Source organism: Centroberyx gerrardi, chromosome 15 (genome assembly GCF_048128805.1).
Source record: "Centroberyx gerrardi isolate f3 chromosome 15, fCenGer3.hap1.cur.20231027, whole genome shotgun sequence".
Taxonomy (NCBI): Eukaryota; Metazoa; Chordata; class Actinopteri; order Beryciformes; family Berycidae; genus Centroberyx; species Centroberyx gerrardi.
In genome coordinates, this window is record NC_136011.1 from 20145641 (window position 1) to 20165796 (window position 20156).

The 20156-nt window shown below is 41.9% G+C and overlaps 1 protein-coding gene across 1 annotated transcript; it reads left to right on the forward strand.

Annotated features, from left to right (window-relative positions):
* The first annotated feature begins 4697 nt into the window (after positions 1-4697).
* rgs17 (regulator of G protein signaling 17) lies at positions 4698-19520 on the forward strand. The gene is made up of 6 exons (XM_071906599.2): positions 4698-4821; positions 6886-7303; positions 11577-11707; positions 18294-18368; positions 18490-18721; positions 19325-19520. The coding sequence occupies exons 2-6, from the start codon at positions 7301-7303 to the stop codon at positions 19511-19513; spliced, it is 630 nt and encodes a 209-aa protein (XP_071762700.1). The 5' UTR covers positions 4698-4821; positions 6886-7300; the 3' UTR covers positions 19514-19520.
* The last annotated feature ends 636 nt before the right edge of the window (positions 19521-20156 follow it).

Sequence of the window (20156 nt, forward strand, 5' to 3'; positions counted from 1 at the left end):
CTCACTGAGATCTGAAAGTGACAGCTATGTAATGAAATCCAATATGACATTAAACAACTTTGAAACATCAAATAGGACCCTAGCAAATTAGTTTCTTTGTTTATCAAGAAGTTTCATTTCCAAGTTCCAGCAACTAAGAATGTTTCCATACGAGATGAGAAAGCACTCGATCAGTATTTATATTTCTGGATAATGTCACTTTTATACATACAAAATGGATAGTGTTGGCATTCAGTAACGTACATTTTGATCTTCATCCCCAGGTTTCACTGTTCTATCAATAAAAGCCGATGCTCAACTCTTTTTGCTCTTAAGAATTCCAGGTGAAACTGCACTAGGCTGCTGAAATGAGCTGAGCCATTTTGAAAATTACTTTACTGACAGTTTGCCACGCTATTTTCAAAACATGCTGTTCCCCGATGAAGGCAGATGCCAAAACATGTTGGTCGTCTAATCCAGTAAATTGTTTAATTCTTCTGCAAGAGATAAGTGTGCGGTCTGCTGCTTTTCTTTTGGATTTAACTGGAACCTTTAACCTGCACCTTCCTTGGGTGTGCATTCTCAACCTTTCAGTATTTAAAAAAATATGCCCCATATTCAGCAAAAGTAATCACACAGTTGATGAAATGAAATAAAATGAAATATAGATAAGTGGAATAGATGTAGGCCTAGGTTTAAAATTGTGTTTGGCATCTCTCATAATTTGGGCATTCTTTTTTATTATCTCAAGGAGCTACAGACATTTTTTCTGCACATTGGATAAGAGAAAACATTCATGTGGCCTTAAATGCTCACTGCTGACCAATGTCAGCAGTTGAATAGAGGTAAGGGATTTGTGCCAGGTTTGAAAAGCCGACATTGAATGGAAATACTGCAGGATAAACGCCTCTCAGGCTGGTTATCTGCCCCTTTCAGCTTGTACCTCCTCAGGTGATCAGTGTTAGTAACGCCTGTTTAGAAACTCTATGACTCAAAGGATAGCTGATGATGATGATGATGAAGATGTGTATGTCCGTCTGTGTCCTCAAGTGCTCAAGATCAATGTAAAGAATATATAAGTATAACAGGAAGCACTCTCCTCATTCCTATTTCTGTACCATGTGTTCTACTTGGATGTGAAAAACTCAACCAGGCTAGATCTTTTCTCGGAATTGGCTGAGTGCACCTTAACAACAGCAACCACACACACACACACACACACACAAATAGAAGAAACAGACACGAGCTGTTGTTGGGAGTTATTGATATGCCAAACCCGTTATGCCCTTGTAAATGTGCATTCAGCCCTCATGATTTGTCTGTGAGACATCCAGACATCCAGACAGGTACCATGACCATGACTGCAGGCTCCAATCTCTGTTGTATGTCCATCTCTCTCTCTCTCTCTCTCTCTCTCTCTCTCTCTCTCTCTCTCTCTCTCTCTCTCTCACACACACACACACACACACACATACACACACACACACACACACACACACACACACATATACTTACACAAACGCACACAAGTATAGCAGTCAAACTTATCACTCCAGAAGTGCCCCAGGAGGCTGTCTGAGTTTGGCTCAATAAAACACACACACACACACACACACACACACACACACACTCAACACCGCAAGGTGAAAGATAACTCCACAGACACATCGTGGATCACAACTGGTATTATGGTCTGCAGGTTAGGGTGTGATTGAAGGGGTGTACATCCTCTTTCTCTCTCCATCTCTCTCTGTCACACACACACACACACCCACACACACACACACACCGATTCCCTTACAAACACAAATGCGCACACACTCATTCACTCAATCGCTCAATAATATACTCACTCCCTTGCAAACGTGGAGAAGCATACATATGCACACACATATATGTACACACACACACACACACACACACACACACATCCTTTTCTTGTTTACGAGAGGCTTCCCTCCACTCTCTCTGGGTTTCTTCTGTCTGAGAACCATGTGGAAGCAGAGTATTACTTCACAGCTACTGACCTTTTCACATGCAAATCAGAGTGAATCCTCCTGAGTGAGTGAAGAAGACCTGGGTTGATCCAGGTCACTTCAGATCCGCATTACTGTAATGAGCCAGCCAGTGTCAAAGCACGTGCACATGTCTTCTCGCCTTCCTCCTCTCACGTGCTTCTCTTCATCCCCCTCTCTCTAGATAGTCACACTTCTTCAAATCTAAATAGTGAGTGGACCAGCTGCATATAGATGGCGGGCGACCAGACTGAATAGCTTATACAGGCTCATTCCAGGGCAATTTGCAAACAGCGGTCGCTTCCCTTCTTCCTATCTATATCAACTGGCGAGAACAAATGCTGATGATTTGACACTTTGCCTCGTGAAACGGATTTGAAAACCACCAAACCAGGAGGCGGCCATCTTTCTGCTCCCTGGTCTGTTACCACTCTATAGGATTCTATGAGGAAAATTATGGAAAAATGAGACAGTCCAGACATGGTAACCGTATGTGTAAGATGTACCATTCTCATTGCTGCTGGTGCTTGGTTGTGTGTGTGTGTGTGTGTGTGTGTGTGTGTGACAGAGAGAGAGAGAAAGATAGTCAGAGACAGAAAGAAAGAAGAAAATGTGTGTGTGTATGAGAAACAGGGAATGAGAGTGAGTGAGTGAGTGAATGAATGAGAGAGAGAGAGAGAGAGAGAGCAGAGTTTTGGTGCCCCCCACTGGTAAAGGTAGGTAAATATTGTTTGGACAGTGAACACGTCGACTGTGGCACACTGGACAAGATGCCTTGCTTTCTCACACTGCCGACACACGCTGAGAGATTCACTCATGTTATATAGAGAAACATATATAAAGAAAACTGAGAGCCACGAATTCAAACACATTCAGTGATAGAGTTTTTTGAAAAATTCACTGTGATTGAATAGATATGGTTGTGAGACAGCTGTGAGTAGCTGTGAGTCTATTCTATTCTATTCTATTCTATTCTGTTATTGTATTGACTTGTCTTGTCCTGTCCTGTCCTGTCCTGTTCTGTGAGGGACTATGTTATCATCAAACTTGACAAGATTCAAAATAGGGGCTGTAGAAGACAGTTATTCAATAGGCAAATATGGAAATCACATGCTAAAAATGAAAATAACTCACTTTTTATCCATTCCTCAAAGCATTCAGTGATGGATCTAAAAAGGAAAGATGGCCGTAATCAATGATAGTGTCAGGTCAGATAATATACAATTCATCTTGTGTAACTAATCTCTGCTAAGATGCAACATAGATGAATGAATGAATGAATGAGTGAATCCATCAGATAGATGGATAGATTGATTGCAGTTATGTGTTCGAAGCTATGGATTTATTCATCTTTTGCATTACATGACTTTTTGAGCAGGTCCAAATATGAAATTATATTTATAAATTACAAATATTTGTCTTTTGCTATCTTCATTTTCATTATTTTAACTCTAACTCCTTGCAGAGGTGAAAAATGCAGTTTAAACAAAAACGCATTTACAAGTCTTGCTGCTTGACCTCAGACAAAATGATTACCAATTTAAGACAAAATAAAACAAAGCTGTCTTTGTAATGTGTCTCTGTAGGCTCTTTATTTCGCCTAAACCTTGCCTACTGTATGAAACACAGGCCTAGTCTCAAACTGAGTTCAATTTTCTTGTTACAGTGATCCAAAGCACTGCAGGGTATTGCTCCTATGTAGCAATTGTGTAACAGTAGAAAAAGGTTAGAAAACACTCCATTGATATTTTAGGCCTTCTGCAGAATTTCATGAGCTTTTTCTGGAAGCAATGCAAGCAAAAAAAATGTGTGGCAGCTTTCAGATGACATTTGCTAAGATTTAGAGATATGCTCTTACTAAAATAACGGTAGTAGCCTAATCCTATAACAAAGGTTAGGATACTATACAAATGCCATAGTAAAAACGTATAGTCTATATGTAATGTACTATAGGAACATTATATTAATGTTATAATACCATAGGAGATTTAAAAAATCCTATTATGTAAACTCACTGTTGAATACAACAGACACACTATAAGTCCCTATAGGAATATTATAGCAATTTGACACTGATTGTTGCTCGGCCACATAAGAGTTTCATTCCAAAATCAGACATTCACTTCTGAAAAAAGTGATACATTTTCTTAGAAAATGCTGGCATAAAAATAAAATTATGTAATATTGCTTGAAGTCACTGGTTATCTTAATATCATTGCTTGAAAAATATCCTAACAAAAAAAAATCACTGTAATATTCCAATATTAACCCTACAGGAACTTGTGTGTCTGGGGTATTCAGTAGTGAGTTTATGGAGACTTCATTACTCTTTATGCCTTGGGGGTAAATCACCTATGGTGTGAATAGTGAATGGTGTGAATAATTATTATACTATAGTTCTTTTTCGTAAGGGACTGGATATCTTAAGATCTTTTCGTACAAAATGGTGATATCTTGCAGTCATTGTGTTTTGTAAATATTATATATAGAATAATGCAATGTTTTCAAATGGTATGTAGCATTTTGGAGCGCAGCCGTTGATTTGTCGGGGTACAGCAGATGCAATGTGATCTTCTGTGCATTACAGTATGTAGGGGCACAGCAGTGCATCTTCTCACTGCAGCCCCAGACCAGCGGTGGCAGCGCGCCTGCGCAGTGCATCCAGGGGCTCGGCGGCGTTCGGTGCTGAAGTTGGGCGGATGGCAGAAAAACAGCGGCGATGGACATTACACCGCAGGATTCCCATTTACGATGTCATTAAATAAGCATCGGAACAACGCATATTCAAAGCTATCACCCTAGGACACTGACAGCCTAAAATAAAGGGGTAAGATGATGATTATTCTGCGCAAATGCTCCATACAAGCTCGCTAGCTGCGGCTGGCTAGCTGACGTTAGCACGGTGCTAGCTGCTGCTCAGCTGCCACCGCCTCCTCTCGCTGCGAGAGATAGCGGATCTCGGGCTGTTGGCTAAGCTAGCGAGAAGAAAGTGGGTGGTGTTTGATTTCTGAACATTTTCGTTGCGACAGTCAACACTGTGCAGCCCTCTCCCTAATTGCGTTATCATTTGCCGGTATCTATTGGGAGGGGATCTCCTCGCTAGTCCTAACTGCAGTGACTGGGGCTTCAGATGCTTCGGACAGCTGCAAGAGAAACCATGCAAAACACTCAACCAGCGGCTAGCCAGCATAGCTAGTAACGTTACACACAGAGCTGAGCAGGAGCCGATGAGCCAGCCTACTTCTTCTCTAAAGATATGCATAGGCCTTCAGGCAGATGCAACAGCTTCAGTGCTGCAACAACACACTTCATGCATCCATCATCAGCTGTCCAGCTAACTTGCCTCACTTTCAAGTGCATTTTGCCGGCGCCTCGACTTGTTTCAGCCTTTCCCTCGCTGTCATGCATCGGATCAGGATCATGTAGTCCAGCTGAGAGAAAACATTGCAGTTGCTCATGGATGGACTTGTGTTGAGCCCAGATTATGTTGCCACTACTTACCAGTGGACTCATTCATCTTTTGCTATTCATTTAAGTTAGATTCTCGTGACTACCAGCCGCCATATCAGTATCTTTGAGAATGACAACATCGCTTGTGGTGTGTATAGTCTAATATTTTATTTGGCTAACTTTGCTTTGAACCAAATCAGTGTATTCCTCTCTGAAAGTCTACAATAGTAGATTGACTAGAAAGGCAGAGTTACTAAACAGCACTTAAAATGATCCAAGACACTTAATTATATTACCCACTATGGGAATGGTTTCATTGAAACTGAGTTTGGTTAAGGAGGCTAATGTGCTTATTCCTATGTTAACAAGTTCTGATCAGCTTTCAGTTGCATTTTCTTTAGTCAGAATCACAATATTCATAAATCAGAATTTGGACTGTTTTCTGGTTCAGACTTATTATATACGAGCAGCATAAGGATGCTGCCCTCCTACTGTAGACTGAATTAATTTGGTCTTCCTGCCCGTCCCACAGTACACCCAACACTTAAGGGTTTTTCTGGCTTTTGAAGAAGCATAGTTGCTAAAGTTGCTTGCGTGGTGGGTTTTGCTTGGGAACAGGAAGTTGAAAACTTGCCAAGATCATGCAAATACAACACTAGTAAAGCCTTATCTTTGCACACAGATGTGCAAAACCTTCTTCATAGACTTTTAATATGCAAGGAAAACTTTTGTTTCCAAACCAGTGCAAACTGGCATGAGCAGATATCGATGCTTAGACATATCGCTCACTGAAGGAAGGGCTCTACAGTAAAACAGTAGTGAGATCAACCTAGGAGGCTGTCGTCTTTATGTTTTTAGTCCATTTCCCTAAGGCACAATACAGAACAAATGTCATGGGACTGAGCTGGACTTTTGTGTTGTGGCACCAAGTTGACAAGCTAATTCCTATTCATGATGGGTGTTTAAACGTAAGATCGAAAGTGATGATGATGACAGCCTCAAATCAAAGGATCAGATAATGTGAATTTTCATAATCTGTGTTTTCTGACACGATACTCCATTTTCTGATAGATTCTTGTTTTACTGCATTTGGCTCATTATTTCCTGATGTTTTTTTCCATCTGTAGAATACAGTAAAGCTCAGTAACCTACAGGCAGAACAGATAGAGAACATGCATAAAGTGATAGTATGCTGATTGTATTTGCAGAGTGAAACATAAAGTCGGCTATACATTGTATGTCCTTCTTGTACTGAATGTGAGGTCTGCTCTCCCTGTACCATTCGCCAGTATGTACTTATGCCTTTATGTCAGTAGTTGATATGTTCCTGCACCAGTGTCACCAAGATAAATGATTGTACCTTTTATTGTACCCTACCTGGTACACAAAGTGATTCTGCTTGTGATTGTGACAGTAAAGTGTGTTTTTGTGTGTTTTTCAGATGCTGTACCTTTACTGCTCCCTGTACTCTCAAGTCTCTACATGACCCATTCACTGAGTCCTCCCTGAGACCCACGGACGCCTAGGAGGTGACGGCGAGAGAAACGAAAGGAGTGAGATAAAGAAATAAGAGAGAGGAAGTATAGTCGCGTTCCGCCTCAGCTCTCCTGTCCCCTTTCTATGCCAGTTGGTCAGGGATGGTGAAATCAGTAACCCCTCTTCCCTGTAGTGAACAAAACCGCCACGCCTCGCCCTGCATCTCCAACAAGCCAAACAGCCAGTCAGTTTGCCAAACAGACGCTCAGACAGTCCGCCAGTCAGTCAGTCCGTCTACCAGCCTGCTATCGTCCAGCAACCTATTACCTCAGCGCCATGACTGCTCTGTCTGACCTGTCTTTAGGAACTCATTAATTCTCATGGTAAGTTTGATTTATGTCCAGTATGATCGCATTGGTTTTCCAATTAGAAATTGTTATTGTTGTTCTAAAGAAACCTTGTATCTCCAGTTTTGCCTTATAGAAATGAGACTTTAATTGAGAGCTGAAACTCACCCCCATGTGTATAGAATGTTTCATGCAGAAGATAAAGAAATGTCAAAAATGTATAGGCATGAATGGCGAAAAGAACTCGTTTTTCCTCAAATCCTGAGTAGTTGAGTTTTTGGAGGTACAAGGTTTCTGCGGGTTTTTTTTAATGCTAAAAAAAGACAATAACATGAAAAGAAAAAAATGCTTAAAAAATATTTTTGGAAGAAACCGACTATTTACAGTAATGCAGGAGGACACTAATGGGCAGGGAACGCATCAGTCGATGAGAGGGAGAGAGAGAGAAAGAGAGAGATGGAGAGGCACAGTGAAGTTTTGGATTCCACTGAATTAGCATGTGTGTGTGTATATATATATAGTATATACTGTGTATATTTATATAATATTCCTTTTCCAGTACACATGTGATGACCTCATTAGCTGTCCCTTCTAACATAGCTTGACCTCCTTGAATACCCGCATTTACTTGCATTCGGGTTTTCTTATTTTCAACTCTTTATCGCAAATTAAAAATAGGCAAAATTAGGTCTTCACTACAGTACATAGTATGATCTGTTGAGCAGGAACTCATGACGACATGAAGTACTGAAAGCATATGGCCTTTCCTTATAGAAAATCCATATTGGCCCTTTTAGCGTAATATATATGTATGATAGATCTTGTAGCAGTCTCTCTCTCCTCATCACTCTTCTCTCTCTCTACTGTGCGTTTATTTGTATTTCCACACCATATTTGCATGTCCTGTCAATGTGGCCTCCTTCTCCGGCTTCAGAACAAAGCCGTACCTCACCGTCGTTTGCATCCAGCAGCCTGTTTTTCCACGGATGCTGCCTGGTCGCTGAATAACTGATGGCCACTCAAGTGGTCAGGCGACGGCATTTGCATATCAGGCAGGTCGACTCAGCCCAACCTGCCATGCATCATCATTGTAGTAAATTGTGTGCGTATATGTAGGGAGGAAGAGAAAGCAGGAGGAAGGCACCTCTGTTGGTACTCGATTTGTGGAGCACAGTATTTTTATTTGGGTTTTGCAAGTGTTTAATGAGGAGTTTAATTTGAACCATGACTTTGCAGGTAAGAGTTCTGTTTCATTAATTATACTTTTCAGGTCCCAGACTACAAGACTGCAGTTAATTAGTGCATTTTCCACACTACTTCCCTTGGTGGAATTGAACTTAAATGCCTAAAATTATAGGAGAATGCCTGTGACTCCAGTGACCGACCATTGTGGAGTCTATGTTGGTGAACGTTCACTATTATCTCCTCTATCTGGTAGCAAGAGAAAGGAGTCATTTCTGGTATTGGCATCCTCTGCCTAGAGGATCATAGTAGGTTTCATGCCCTGGATTTAAGTAGCAGTGAGAAATCACACACTGTCTGTGAGAGAGCTGATACAGGTTACAGTACAGCACAGTAGGATCAGGCGTTTCCCTGCCTATTTAGCTCTTGAGAAGCTCACCCAAGTGTTTTTTCTACCACCTGGAGGAAGATATGAAATATAGCATACCGGGCTATATATATGATTTTTTTCCTTGCTAAAGGCATTAGAATGAGTTCTTTGAGAGTGGTTTCTTTATTTAGGGCTGCTGAAAGGGTTCAGATAGCACTATGTTTGCCCATAAAAGCTGCTGTGTGATGTTAAAGTGCCTCTTCACACCCCTTCTACCTTTGCAAGGCCCAGCCCACTGGCAACTTCACCTCCTAAGCCTCTCTAAAAGCCAGGGAAAACCCTTGGGATGACAGGCAAAGTACCATCCATAGTGGCTTGAAGGGAGAACAGATTGGGACTAGGGAGTCGGGAAGGTGCATATTTGTGTTAATTGAGGCTGATAGGTCAGACTACACTTAAGTACAGTACACGTGATTAGCCACAGAAATAGCAGATGAAATTCTCGCTAAACTCTATTCAAAAGGAAAACTGCACAACCCAACCTATATTGAAAACAGTCAAAAGGTTAACTTAATTGAATAGAGCGTTAGCAGAAAATAGAAAAATGTTGCTTAGCTGGTAAATGCCATTTGATAGGTTCAACATTTTTAACTGTAAATGTAACTTTTTTTGCATTCCTTCAACACTGCAGAAATAGCTGTAAAGGCGAAAAGAGCAGAATGGCAGCGTAGCAGACAATAAGAGGAGAGGAGAAAGATTAATTTTATATAGGCTCGTTACTCAGAGCAAGGCTGGGCATTCAGCGGGGGAAAAGTGGAAGTTGGGCAGACTGGCACCCTGCTTACAGACACCAAAAGAAAATACTGTATTGTATTCTCTTGCCTTTTGTGTCGGCTTATCAGTATGTCTGGAATGTCGACTCATACATACTTGGCTGTCACCGCTGAATACTGATGGCAAAGTATGAAGAATTACTCACTTAAAACAACTAGCAAGGCCAGAAATCCCACCAGTCTTTTTCTTAATGACTGCTGGCAATCCTTAATGATGAGCCCAATACTGCAGATGCTGTGGTCAGTCTTTAGTGGGTTAAGCAAACTATGCTTTGTGTCGACAATCCGGATATACTAACAGGCCAAAAACTCAACAAACAAGCAAAGTAAGTGTTTAAATGTACTACTTAAGATATAAAACTCATTACACTGACTTTATTCAGTCGTATTTCTCCCCTACTGAGTGGGTCTTAATGGACACAGCAGATTCTCGTTTTGTTATAGCTGATTGTCTTTTAATACGTTTGTTTTGTTCCATTTTATTTTGCTGTTGTTTGTCAAGAAAAGTTCTGTACAAATCTATCTGTACAAATTTATTATTATTACTATTAATAGTAGTAGTTTAAGTATTAGTATTGTAATTGTTGTTGTTAGTTTTGCTGGGTGTCTATGAATAGAGTGTGAAAATGTACCTGACATCTACATTTTTCTTACCTAGCCTCACCTTGCATTGATTTGGCAAATGTGATTGGACCGTCAGCCTTGCTTTCTGTTTAATTGACATCGTTGTATCTTCTTACCGGTTTCCACAACTCCAAGGATTGCTGAGTGTATCTTTACTCTGCTCACTCCACCCAGAGGGATTCTTGACACTTAGCTACTGTACTAGAAGGAAAATAGGATGAGTGGACATGGTATTGTCATAGGGATCTAGAAATGGCGGCAGGACTCATGCAAATTGACACGTTTTACCCACTTTCACCTCGTCACACATAATCTGCGCGGCATGTGTTGTTGCAAACTATGTACTGAGTTCTGTGGAAGGATCCCATGGCTCAAACACATTTAGATGAATCTGATTAGTTGTGGCTATTGACTGGAGTATTACAACATACATTTACTGCACGTTTGACACACTAAAGAAAGATTTTCATCACAGAAGCAACATTTATTTTAGTTTACACGTGCATAATCGACACGCAATAAATCCAACATGTAATCAAAGCATAAGAAGAAATCGCAACGCTATGCATCTGCAACAGAACGATGCTCGAAGTGAATGAACTTCCATGAGTGTGAGACACATTCAGTGCATGAAGCGTGACCACCGGGTTAGAATATAAAAGACTGGCCAGATTGTTTAGGCTGTTGCATATTCTGAGGCGACAACCAGCCAGACAGAACATGAATATAGAGAGAGCCGCCTATGGGTGCATGTGAATATGCGTATGCGTGAATTTGTGGATGCATTTGCACACGTGTGTACATCCGTGTACATGATGTGTGCGTCTGTTCCACTGTCTGTGACTGCACACATTGAAATGTATGTGGAGTGTCTGTCAAAGCAAACTAAAAGACTTGGCTCGCTGCCAAAAAGCCTAGTACCGTACAGGAAGGGAATCCTCTCTCTCTCTCTCTCTCTCTCTCTCTCTCTCTCTCTCTCTCTCTCTCTCTCTCTCTCTCTCTCTCTCTCTCTCTCTCTCTCTCTCTCGCTCTGTTCTTTCCTTTCCTCTCTAATAAGATATAATGCTGATGAGCTAAAAGCAAAACATAGAGACCAAATTCCCTTTAAGCGTTTCAGTCCTGATGTGTCTCCCCGGGTTTCTTAAAGACATTAAAGACACATTATGTTGATACAGCATCCACTTCACCGTGTGTTGTATATTATTATTCATTTGATGGGTATTTAACATAAGCTGTGTTTACTTTGTGTGTGTGTGTGTATGCACGTGTGTGTGTGTGTGTGTGTGTGTCCCTTGGATAGCCCCGGAGTCTGAGTGGAGTGGAGATGAGAAAAAGGCAGGCGGCTCACATCGAGGGCCCCCCCCAGGCCCCAGGGCAGCCCCGACCCAACACCTGCTGCCTCTGCTGGTGCGGCTGCTGCAAGTGTCTGTGGTAAGCTGCTCACAGGAAATGCTCGTAGTTGACACCCATTTTACTCACTTTTCACGGGTATAGAAGAATGTTCTTCATGATGTTTTGCAAGTAAGTGTAGTTTAGTTAAAGTACTAATCTGCAATTTTCATTTTCATTTTGCTGCTCTCTGTTGCTGATTGATATAACACAATAGTGATTCAACATATACCCAGGTGCAGGTTTTTGAGCAGCCAATAGCTGCTTTCATCGGAAGAGAGTTGGAAACACTGGTTGTGATGTGCTGACTGGAGTCAGTCTGAAACTTCCTGTACAATGGTGGATTTTTGATGATGCAATAACTTTAGATTTAACCACTGAAACATACCAAATGTTAACAATGTCTTCATTGAACATCTTTATTCATACATATATATGAATAGAGGAAATCCTATAAAAGCTTCCCTTTGTTAAAAAAAGTTTCCTGCTTTGTATCTCTGTCTAGACATTGGCCAGCCAGCTGTAACATTGATTGCATACATGCATACAGCTGACTAGTTTTCTTTCTTTCTCCCCCAGAGGTCCTTAAAGCGGTCCCCATAGTTACCACCAAAATATGAAAAGGCTTAATTTTTCAGCTGTTTCTATGTACCAGTTAGTTAGCAGCATCCCTATAATGTTAATTCTGACTGTTTTTACATGCATACACCAAATCAGTTTTGCCGTGCCTCTCAGGCTCATTCACTCCCATTCAATTTCAAACGGCATGGAAAACAACTCTAACTTGGTCGGTAAAGGTAATCCATCACTGTGAATGAGAAGCCAACAGTCGCGTTTTGTTGCATCAGTACGCTAATATCAGGCTCGAAACTTTTACGTTTTGGAAGAAGTTCTGGTCGCCGTTTCATATTAATGCGCACATTCGGGAACACTGAGAGACGAGACAGTAGGGGGGCGTCATACTTCTGTTTTCTGCTTTTAAACAAGAAGAGGGAAGATACCGTTATGGTTCATTACGTGTCCAATTTCCATGTTTTCCTGTCCAAAATAAATCAACCAATAGCTAACATTCCCTGTGGTCAAGTTAGTACCCACCAGTCAAGCCAACATATAAACCGAAGCAAGACATTTCCGCAAGCTATAGTCTGTAAAATGACACGGAAAATAAAGCTAGATTTTACGCAATTATGGCTTAAAATTGCCACCGTCTTCTTTAGACAGCATTTGTTTCAAAATATGTACTTTCAAAAGCAACAAACTACAAAGACAAAGGAAAAATCATAATGTGATAAAAGCACTGGAAAACGATCTACAATGAGCAAAAACTAAAATCACACCAGAATTGTCCTTTAAAAAGGAATGCCTCAAAGACTCAAAGCACTCTAAAGACTTTATACCCTGGACATTTTGGGTTGTATTAGTGAACAACAACTGTCCTGTTGCCCAATCTGTGATGTTATGCTGATGTTCAGCTCCATAGAAAGTCAGTTGGAAAAATGTGAAAGGTAATGATAGCAGTCCACAGGATGATCTTCTAGGGATAAGGGTACATTTCCTGGTTAGTTACTGCGTGCACTGCGATAATATAAAGCTCATTTGGATGTTAAAGTTCAAACGGTAACTCTATGAATCAACAAAGTCCCATTTCACTGTCACTGCAGCAGCTGCTGGGTCTATTGAGTAGGATTCTCCTTTACAGCAGCGATGCTCAAGTACACAAGCTCTTCATTTTTTTAGCCTTTTCTGGGGTGAATGGAAATTATGCAAAAAGGGGTCATACAGTATACTGAGTGCTGTTTGCATATGATGGTATTAATGCATTTGATAAGGTTCGATTTGGATGAGAGAGCAAAGTTCAGAGCAGAGCGCACACTTTGGCGCATCAGTGTGCGGCTGTGTTCAGTGCCTCAGCACCGTTGATACTCTTCATACCCGAAGGAAGGAAATTCCCTGCTTGTTTGCTCCCTCAGTGTGTTGCTCAAGGACACTTCAGCAGGGCGGATGCTTGCCGACACAGGGGCTTGAACCCCCAGCTGAAGGACGATCTCTCTACTCACGGTACCACCCTGTTGTCTGTTTCAGTAGAGAGACGGAGGAGATGAGATAGGTGTCACTAGCGGCATAGAACGGCATTTGAAGCCATGATTTTGGTGTTTGTAACTTTGAAGCAAGGCGGGGTGATAGATGTCCAGAGTCACATCTCTTTTGCAGTGCAAATGTTGTGTAAAAAGAGAATACTAAAAGGTATTCCCCTCTTTTCAAAGTCATATTACTATTTTTTAGCAACCTGGTCAGCTGGGTCAGCAGCGTGCCAGTTAGGGATGCACCGATCCGATACTGATATCGGATATCGGTCCGATACTGACTCAAATAGCTGGATCGGGTATCGGTGACAATGGGGCCGATCTATTCAATTCAATTCTATGTTTATGTCTACGTGCGCATACTACGTCATGCGTCAGCAGCGCGCCGGTAGACCCGGCCATTTGCCTTCGGTCCGTCCGGTGGCTCCTCCGGTCCAGCAGCTCCGGAGGATCCCGCCTGCCGCGCGCAGCGTCTCCCGCACTGAATTCTCGCTCGTGGGGCGCGAGCCTCCCGCAGCTAGCATCCAGGCTAACAAGCTAACCTGGCGCCCGACCCTCATAACAGAGCCGGGGTCGGGGTGAGCTGACCGGGGGTCGGGGTGAGCTGACCGGGGGTCGGTGCTGATGCTCGGTAGTTAAAAACACACCTGCATGAATACTTTGTCTCGGTTATATGTTTAAACTCTCCCGGGTCACCGCGCGGCCGAGCAGGCTGCCATTTAACCTGCGAGGTAAAGTAGTTTTCCACCAATTATACAATCGGCGCGTCCAGCCAGACTCCATTCATAAATCCAAGGTTTACGGGGACTCGGCTGTAGGTCAACGTTGTTTCCTGCCACAACACGATTTAAAGTGTTTTCCGTGTTCGTCAGGTACTGCTGCTCCATTCGGCCGACACATAGTCAGACTAACATACCTTGATTTTTTTTCTGAGGGCTGTTTCATAAAGCAAGATTACCAGTTAAGCCAGAGTTATTTCAGTAATTTAGGTTTATTCTGCATATTTTGAATGTTTTGTTTTTACCAAGTTACTTGTTTATATTACTTGTGTGAATTGTGATTTAATTTATCAAGTTTGTTTGCACTAGTTTGTGACTTAATTGTGATTTAATGTTTACATTTTGTTCTCATTTGATGCAGTTGTATTGTTTTATACTGGAATTTTAATTCCTGACCAATTTGTTGCTGCATTTAAAAGGTTTACACTTGAATTGTAATTCCTGTTAATTTTGAAGATGTTTTACCAAGTTGCTGGAGCACAATTATTTATTATTTTAATAATAAATAACAATTGAGTACATTTATATCTATGTATTTATTTGTTACATTTTGTTTTACAAAGTTAGGAAAGCAATGTTAAAGTCAAGCCTGATGTTGCTTTACACATAAAAGAATGATCCCAGTCTCTTCCACACAGTGAGGCATAGCCTACAGTTTATTAATTAAACACTGGTATCGGATCGGTACTCGGTATCGGCCGATACCCAAAGCCCAGTTATCGGTATCGGTATCTGGACTGAAAAAGTCGGATCGGTGCATCCCTAGTGCCAGTTGCCACTAAGACCTACTGCACCCCAATGCACCTGAGCAAGGCAGCAAAGCCAGGAACTGCTGTGTGGCTTCTACAGCTGCCTCGCTTTGGCTGCCCTCTTGCCGAGAGAGAGGAGTGAATGAAACATTGTTCTCGGGCGATGAATGGTGAATGTTCTGCTTCTTTCACACCACTTAATCTGAAGTGGTGGCAGCTTGTGGACTGGACCCGTAGTGAGTAGTCTGTGACTCCACAGTGTGTGTTTGAATCAAATAGTGTGAATCTCCAGAATGAGTCTGGAAATGGTCTTCGGTGCCTGAATCCTATTTATTTATTTATTTAGTTATTGCGCAAGGCTGAGTGGGATAGTTTGCCTTTTCAGCGCGAGTCTGAGTTACATAACTGAGACCTTTGTGTGAGTCGAAGTTAAATCGCCGATTTCTCTCTGTGTCAGTTCGATTTTTTTTTTTTTACTATCACACCAAGTCAAGTGGTTTGACTTCTGTGTGTGTCTGAATCACAGTAGATTGAATCCTCAGTGTAAAGCTGTCATCTGCTGCCATGGTGAAGTCAGATAGATTGAGGGCGTGTCCACATCCGAATCCACAATAAAGCACTGATTGTAATGTTAATATTCATGTTCAATGATGAAAACACAGGAAGAGTGCAGGAAGGACCGTGTGTGTGTGTGTGTGTGTGTGTGTGTGTGTGTGTGTGTGGATGCGTGTGGATGCATCTGTCAGAGAGTATGAATGGGTCAAGGCATACTGTTTCATTTTCTCTTTTCCTCCATTCTCCCTCTCTCTCTTCTTTCCCCTTTTCTTCCCCTCTTCCTCCCCCCCTCCACCCCTCCACCCCCCCTCGTACAGTGCCCTTATCTGGTCGTGGCGCTTTCTATTTCCATCGACACATCACATGCAAAACAGCTGTGAAGAACAGCCTGTATATTTAGCTGTATTGTGAGGGCGCCCGGGGGCCGAGGCTAGCTTGGTCCATTACTGCCGCACAATGGGGACTTTGACAAGAGACAGCAAGAGGAAGGAAAGATCCTCCATGGTGGGACAAAAATAGACAGCTCAGTGTGTATTGTAGCATGGACTCATCATGTGTGACCATTGAGAGAGACGCCGTGTGTGTGTGTGTGTGTGCGTATGTATATGTTCAGGATGTTTACATGTAAGCTAACTGAAGCTTTTTGTTGTTACTAGACTTTGAATATGAGCTGACGCAGAGACCTTTTGTAGATTATTGTCAGTTGCGGCGCTTTCACGGTTCACTTCCTGGCTGCTGAAATGATTTAATAGCTGAAAGAGATGCATGTGAGTACATGGGGGACTATGCATGCAAGTCTTTAGGAGGGGGATATGTAGAAAGGAAATAAAAATTCCAGTCACCGCGTGTAACACAGCTAAACAGATTCTATTCTATGAGGAAAATCACTCTTTTTAAAAATGCATCTGTTCCAACAGTCCTCTCGTCCGTCCATCTCTGCGTTTTACAGAAGGAATTGAAGAGAGGCTCGGAGCTTAGCAAATTAAGGACACACTTAGGAAACTCAACTCTTGTGAAAGAAGAAATGGAGTTCTTTGGAAATAGTGTGGTGTCAGTAGTGAGTCTTGGTTTTCCCATGGGAGCCTTGGATGGAAACATCTCAACAGTGCTGGTGTTGCATGGGGATAAAGAGTTTAAAGCTCGCTAAGAGCATGCTACAATCCTAAGGCCTTGATTGAACAGGACGCGCATTGTAGGCTTGAAAATGCGAGCCACGCCGCTCTGCCTTTATTCTGAGAAGCCTGCATGGGCAGAAGCTCTGGAAGCTTCTTTTGCCGTCGCTAGGCAACCGCAAAGTCAGCTACTGTCAATCACTTAGCTAGCGTAGCTAATGACATTAGCTAAGGTCGTTAGCTAACTAAAGAAGAAAAAAAACTTCCATTTTGATCGTGGCACTAATTTGTCTCTAAGTCTGATGTTGTTTATTTTATCATGATATTCTCTGTTCGTGAAAACGTATAATAATACACCACTACCAACTTTTCCTCCATTTTCTTTGTTTACAACGGACCTATCGGCAGAATCAAGACCTGCCTCTATTTTGACAGAGGTGAGCTTTTCTGCTCGGAGCGCATCAAAGTAAGATCATTTTCAACTCAGAGCGCACCAGGTGCTTCCTAAAAAAAAAAAGTGATAAACATGAAGCGCCTGGAGAGCAAGAGCAGTACGCAAACCACAAATCACTGAAAACAATTAGAAAAAGTCGCCTCCCCCACCAAACATTTGGGGAATACAGATGCAGTTCTTCCACACATTTGGTGCCGGCCAGAGTGTTTGGGGAAACTTCAGCTTGTCTGACAAAAGGGGAAAAACAGTTGCCTTTTTCCTCACCTGAGTGAAGAAATAATGAAACAAAACTTAAGTTCTTTTCAAAACATCATTGAAGATCTACATTTTGAATAGATGGATGAAAATGTATCTGTTCTAACTTAAATAGAGATGGAGAGATTTTTATTTTTTGGACACGGTGAAATTTTAGCAGTTGAAAAACCTACCAGCTAATGGAAACCCTGGCCAAATAATTGTCCATATCTTCATCATAAGCTGAAATTGAATCAATATGACAATTTATCATTCAGCGCTGTGAATATTTTGTGTAACATTTGAGGAATCCTTATTGTGGAGGCTGGGTTTTAGAAGTGAGGAAAGTCAAATCTTTTATTAAATAGTAGGCCGATTGATCACTGCGTACAGTTCCCATGGCACGCCACAATTTGGAGTTGAATTGCCTTAGATTGACAGATGGCCTAAATTGGAAAAAAAAACAACCTAAATATGTCAATAATGTGATTAACGAGGGGGGCAAAATGAAATAAAACTATACTAGAACTCTCTATCTGCAAGTTATGCTTTTGATAACTCAAACCTTATCCATTATTTTGGGGAAATTTCTCCTTTAACAACGAGGCACATGCCCAGTCCCTTCTTTTGTAAACACAATTGTCTCTTCTCTCTATTCCAGGAATGAAGACAGGATGGAGAGGAGTGAACGACAGACCTGCACCAAGATGGACAGTATTGAAGCTGCGGAAGAACAGTAAGTCAACCCATCATGTGGGTATGCTTGTGTGTGTGCGTGTGTGTGCGTGCCTGTCTGTCTTTATGCATTGCATGTCTGTACACACACGCATGTCTTGGTTTCTGTGTGTCTGCTGCAGACACCCCAGCCTGGAGGACATGGTGTCGTGGGCGCGGAGCTTTGAAATGATGATGCGCTCGTTGGAGGGCCGGGAGATCTTTCGTGAGTTCCTGCGCTCCGAGTACAGCGAGGAGAACCTGCTTTTCTGGATGGCCTGCGAAGAGCTGAAGAAGGAGACCAACCCCACGGTTGTGGATGAGAAGGCCAGGATCATATACGAAGACTATGTGTCCATATTGTCACCCAAAGAGGTAGTGGTTACATTACAGTTTCCCTCTATTAATTCAGCAGAGGTGGGCCACCGAAAGACAGAAAGAAACTTCCCTAGTTTCCTCCCAGAACACAAAAAGTATAGAGTCAGTGTTAATAATTAGCACCTGAGTCATTATAACTAAGAAATAAGAAGTGTCTAAGTGCTACAACCTGAAAACCAGAAAAAATCAAAATCTAATTCACCTGCAGCCATTGCTGCTGCAAAAAGCTGCACTGAGTCACATACCTGACTTATGTGAGCTTAGTTAAATCATATTTGTCTGCTTATTTATTCATAATCATAAGCCCAGTTAGCTAGCTAACCTTTTACTGTGCTTATCTGTTTGTTTGAATACAATTTACATAATTTTGTTTATCTGATCTTGCACTTCCACAAAATGTAAAAACACAACAGCCAGTTTTTAAGTAATTAACAGCTGATTTGCTGGGTTGTGTCATAAATACTCGTCTCAATTTTTAAGCTTAATATGTAACTGTTTATGTCAAGTTAAACTCATGTAATGTCTAAAGCCACTGGCAATCCACACCCCACTTTCAAAGCCTCCATGGATCATAAATTGTATCTCTCTTCCCCACTCTAGGTGAGTCTGGATTCGCGGGTTAGGGAAGGCATAAACCAGAGCCTGGCGGAGCCCAGCAACCTGATGTATGAGGAGGCCCAGCTCCAGATCTACACGCTGATGCACCGCGACTCCTTCCCCCGCTTCCTCAACTCCTCCGTTTACAGAGACCTCCTGGCCAGCAGGAGGCGCACCTGCCTCGACACCTAGGCCCTCCGCCCCCTTCGCCATCCTACGCCAACGAGACTACTACTTAAACTTCAAATACTACTATGGTGCCAGAAGTCGGGTTTGGAAAATCTCTCCTTTTTTTGATTGAAAAGACTGAATGACATCCAAGATAGTTGTTTGTTTTTTATTTATATTTTTTAAGCAATTTATCTCCAGTTCTCCACTGGAGCCAGGTGGGCCTTTGCTGGTTGGTTATTGGCCAATTAGGCCATTCATGCTGGCCAGTGATTGTTTTACTAGCAATTCATGCTGGTTGTTGTTTGGTTGACTGGCCAATCCACTTGTCAACAATTAGTTGAATGGCCAGCTGTTGGTTAACTGTGGACAAGGACTCCTCAGGCTATGGGGACAGAGAGAGAGAGAGGAAGAAACAAAAAAGGACAAGCCTACTATTCCTGTACTGTACTGTTTAGACCTCATACTCTCTCCCCTCTCTTTCATTTTCTCTCTACTTTCTCTCTATTTGTTTATTTTTAGGGGTCCAAGCACATAGTGCTGGAACCCTATTGTATTTGCTGGAATTATTCTTCTTTCTTTCTTTCTTTCTTTCTTTCTTTCTTTCTTTCTTTCTTTCTTTCTTTTTCTCCGCTAAAAGTATCTGCAGCTCAGAAACCGTTAGTCC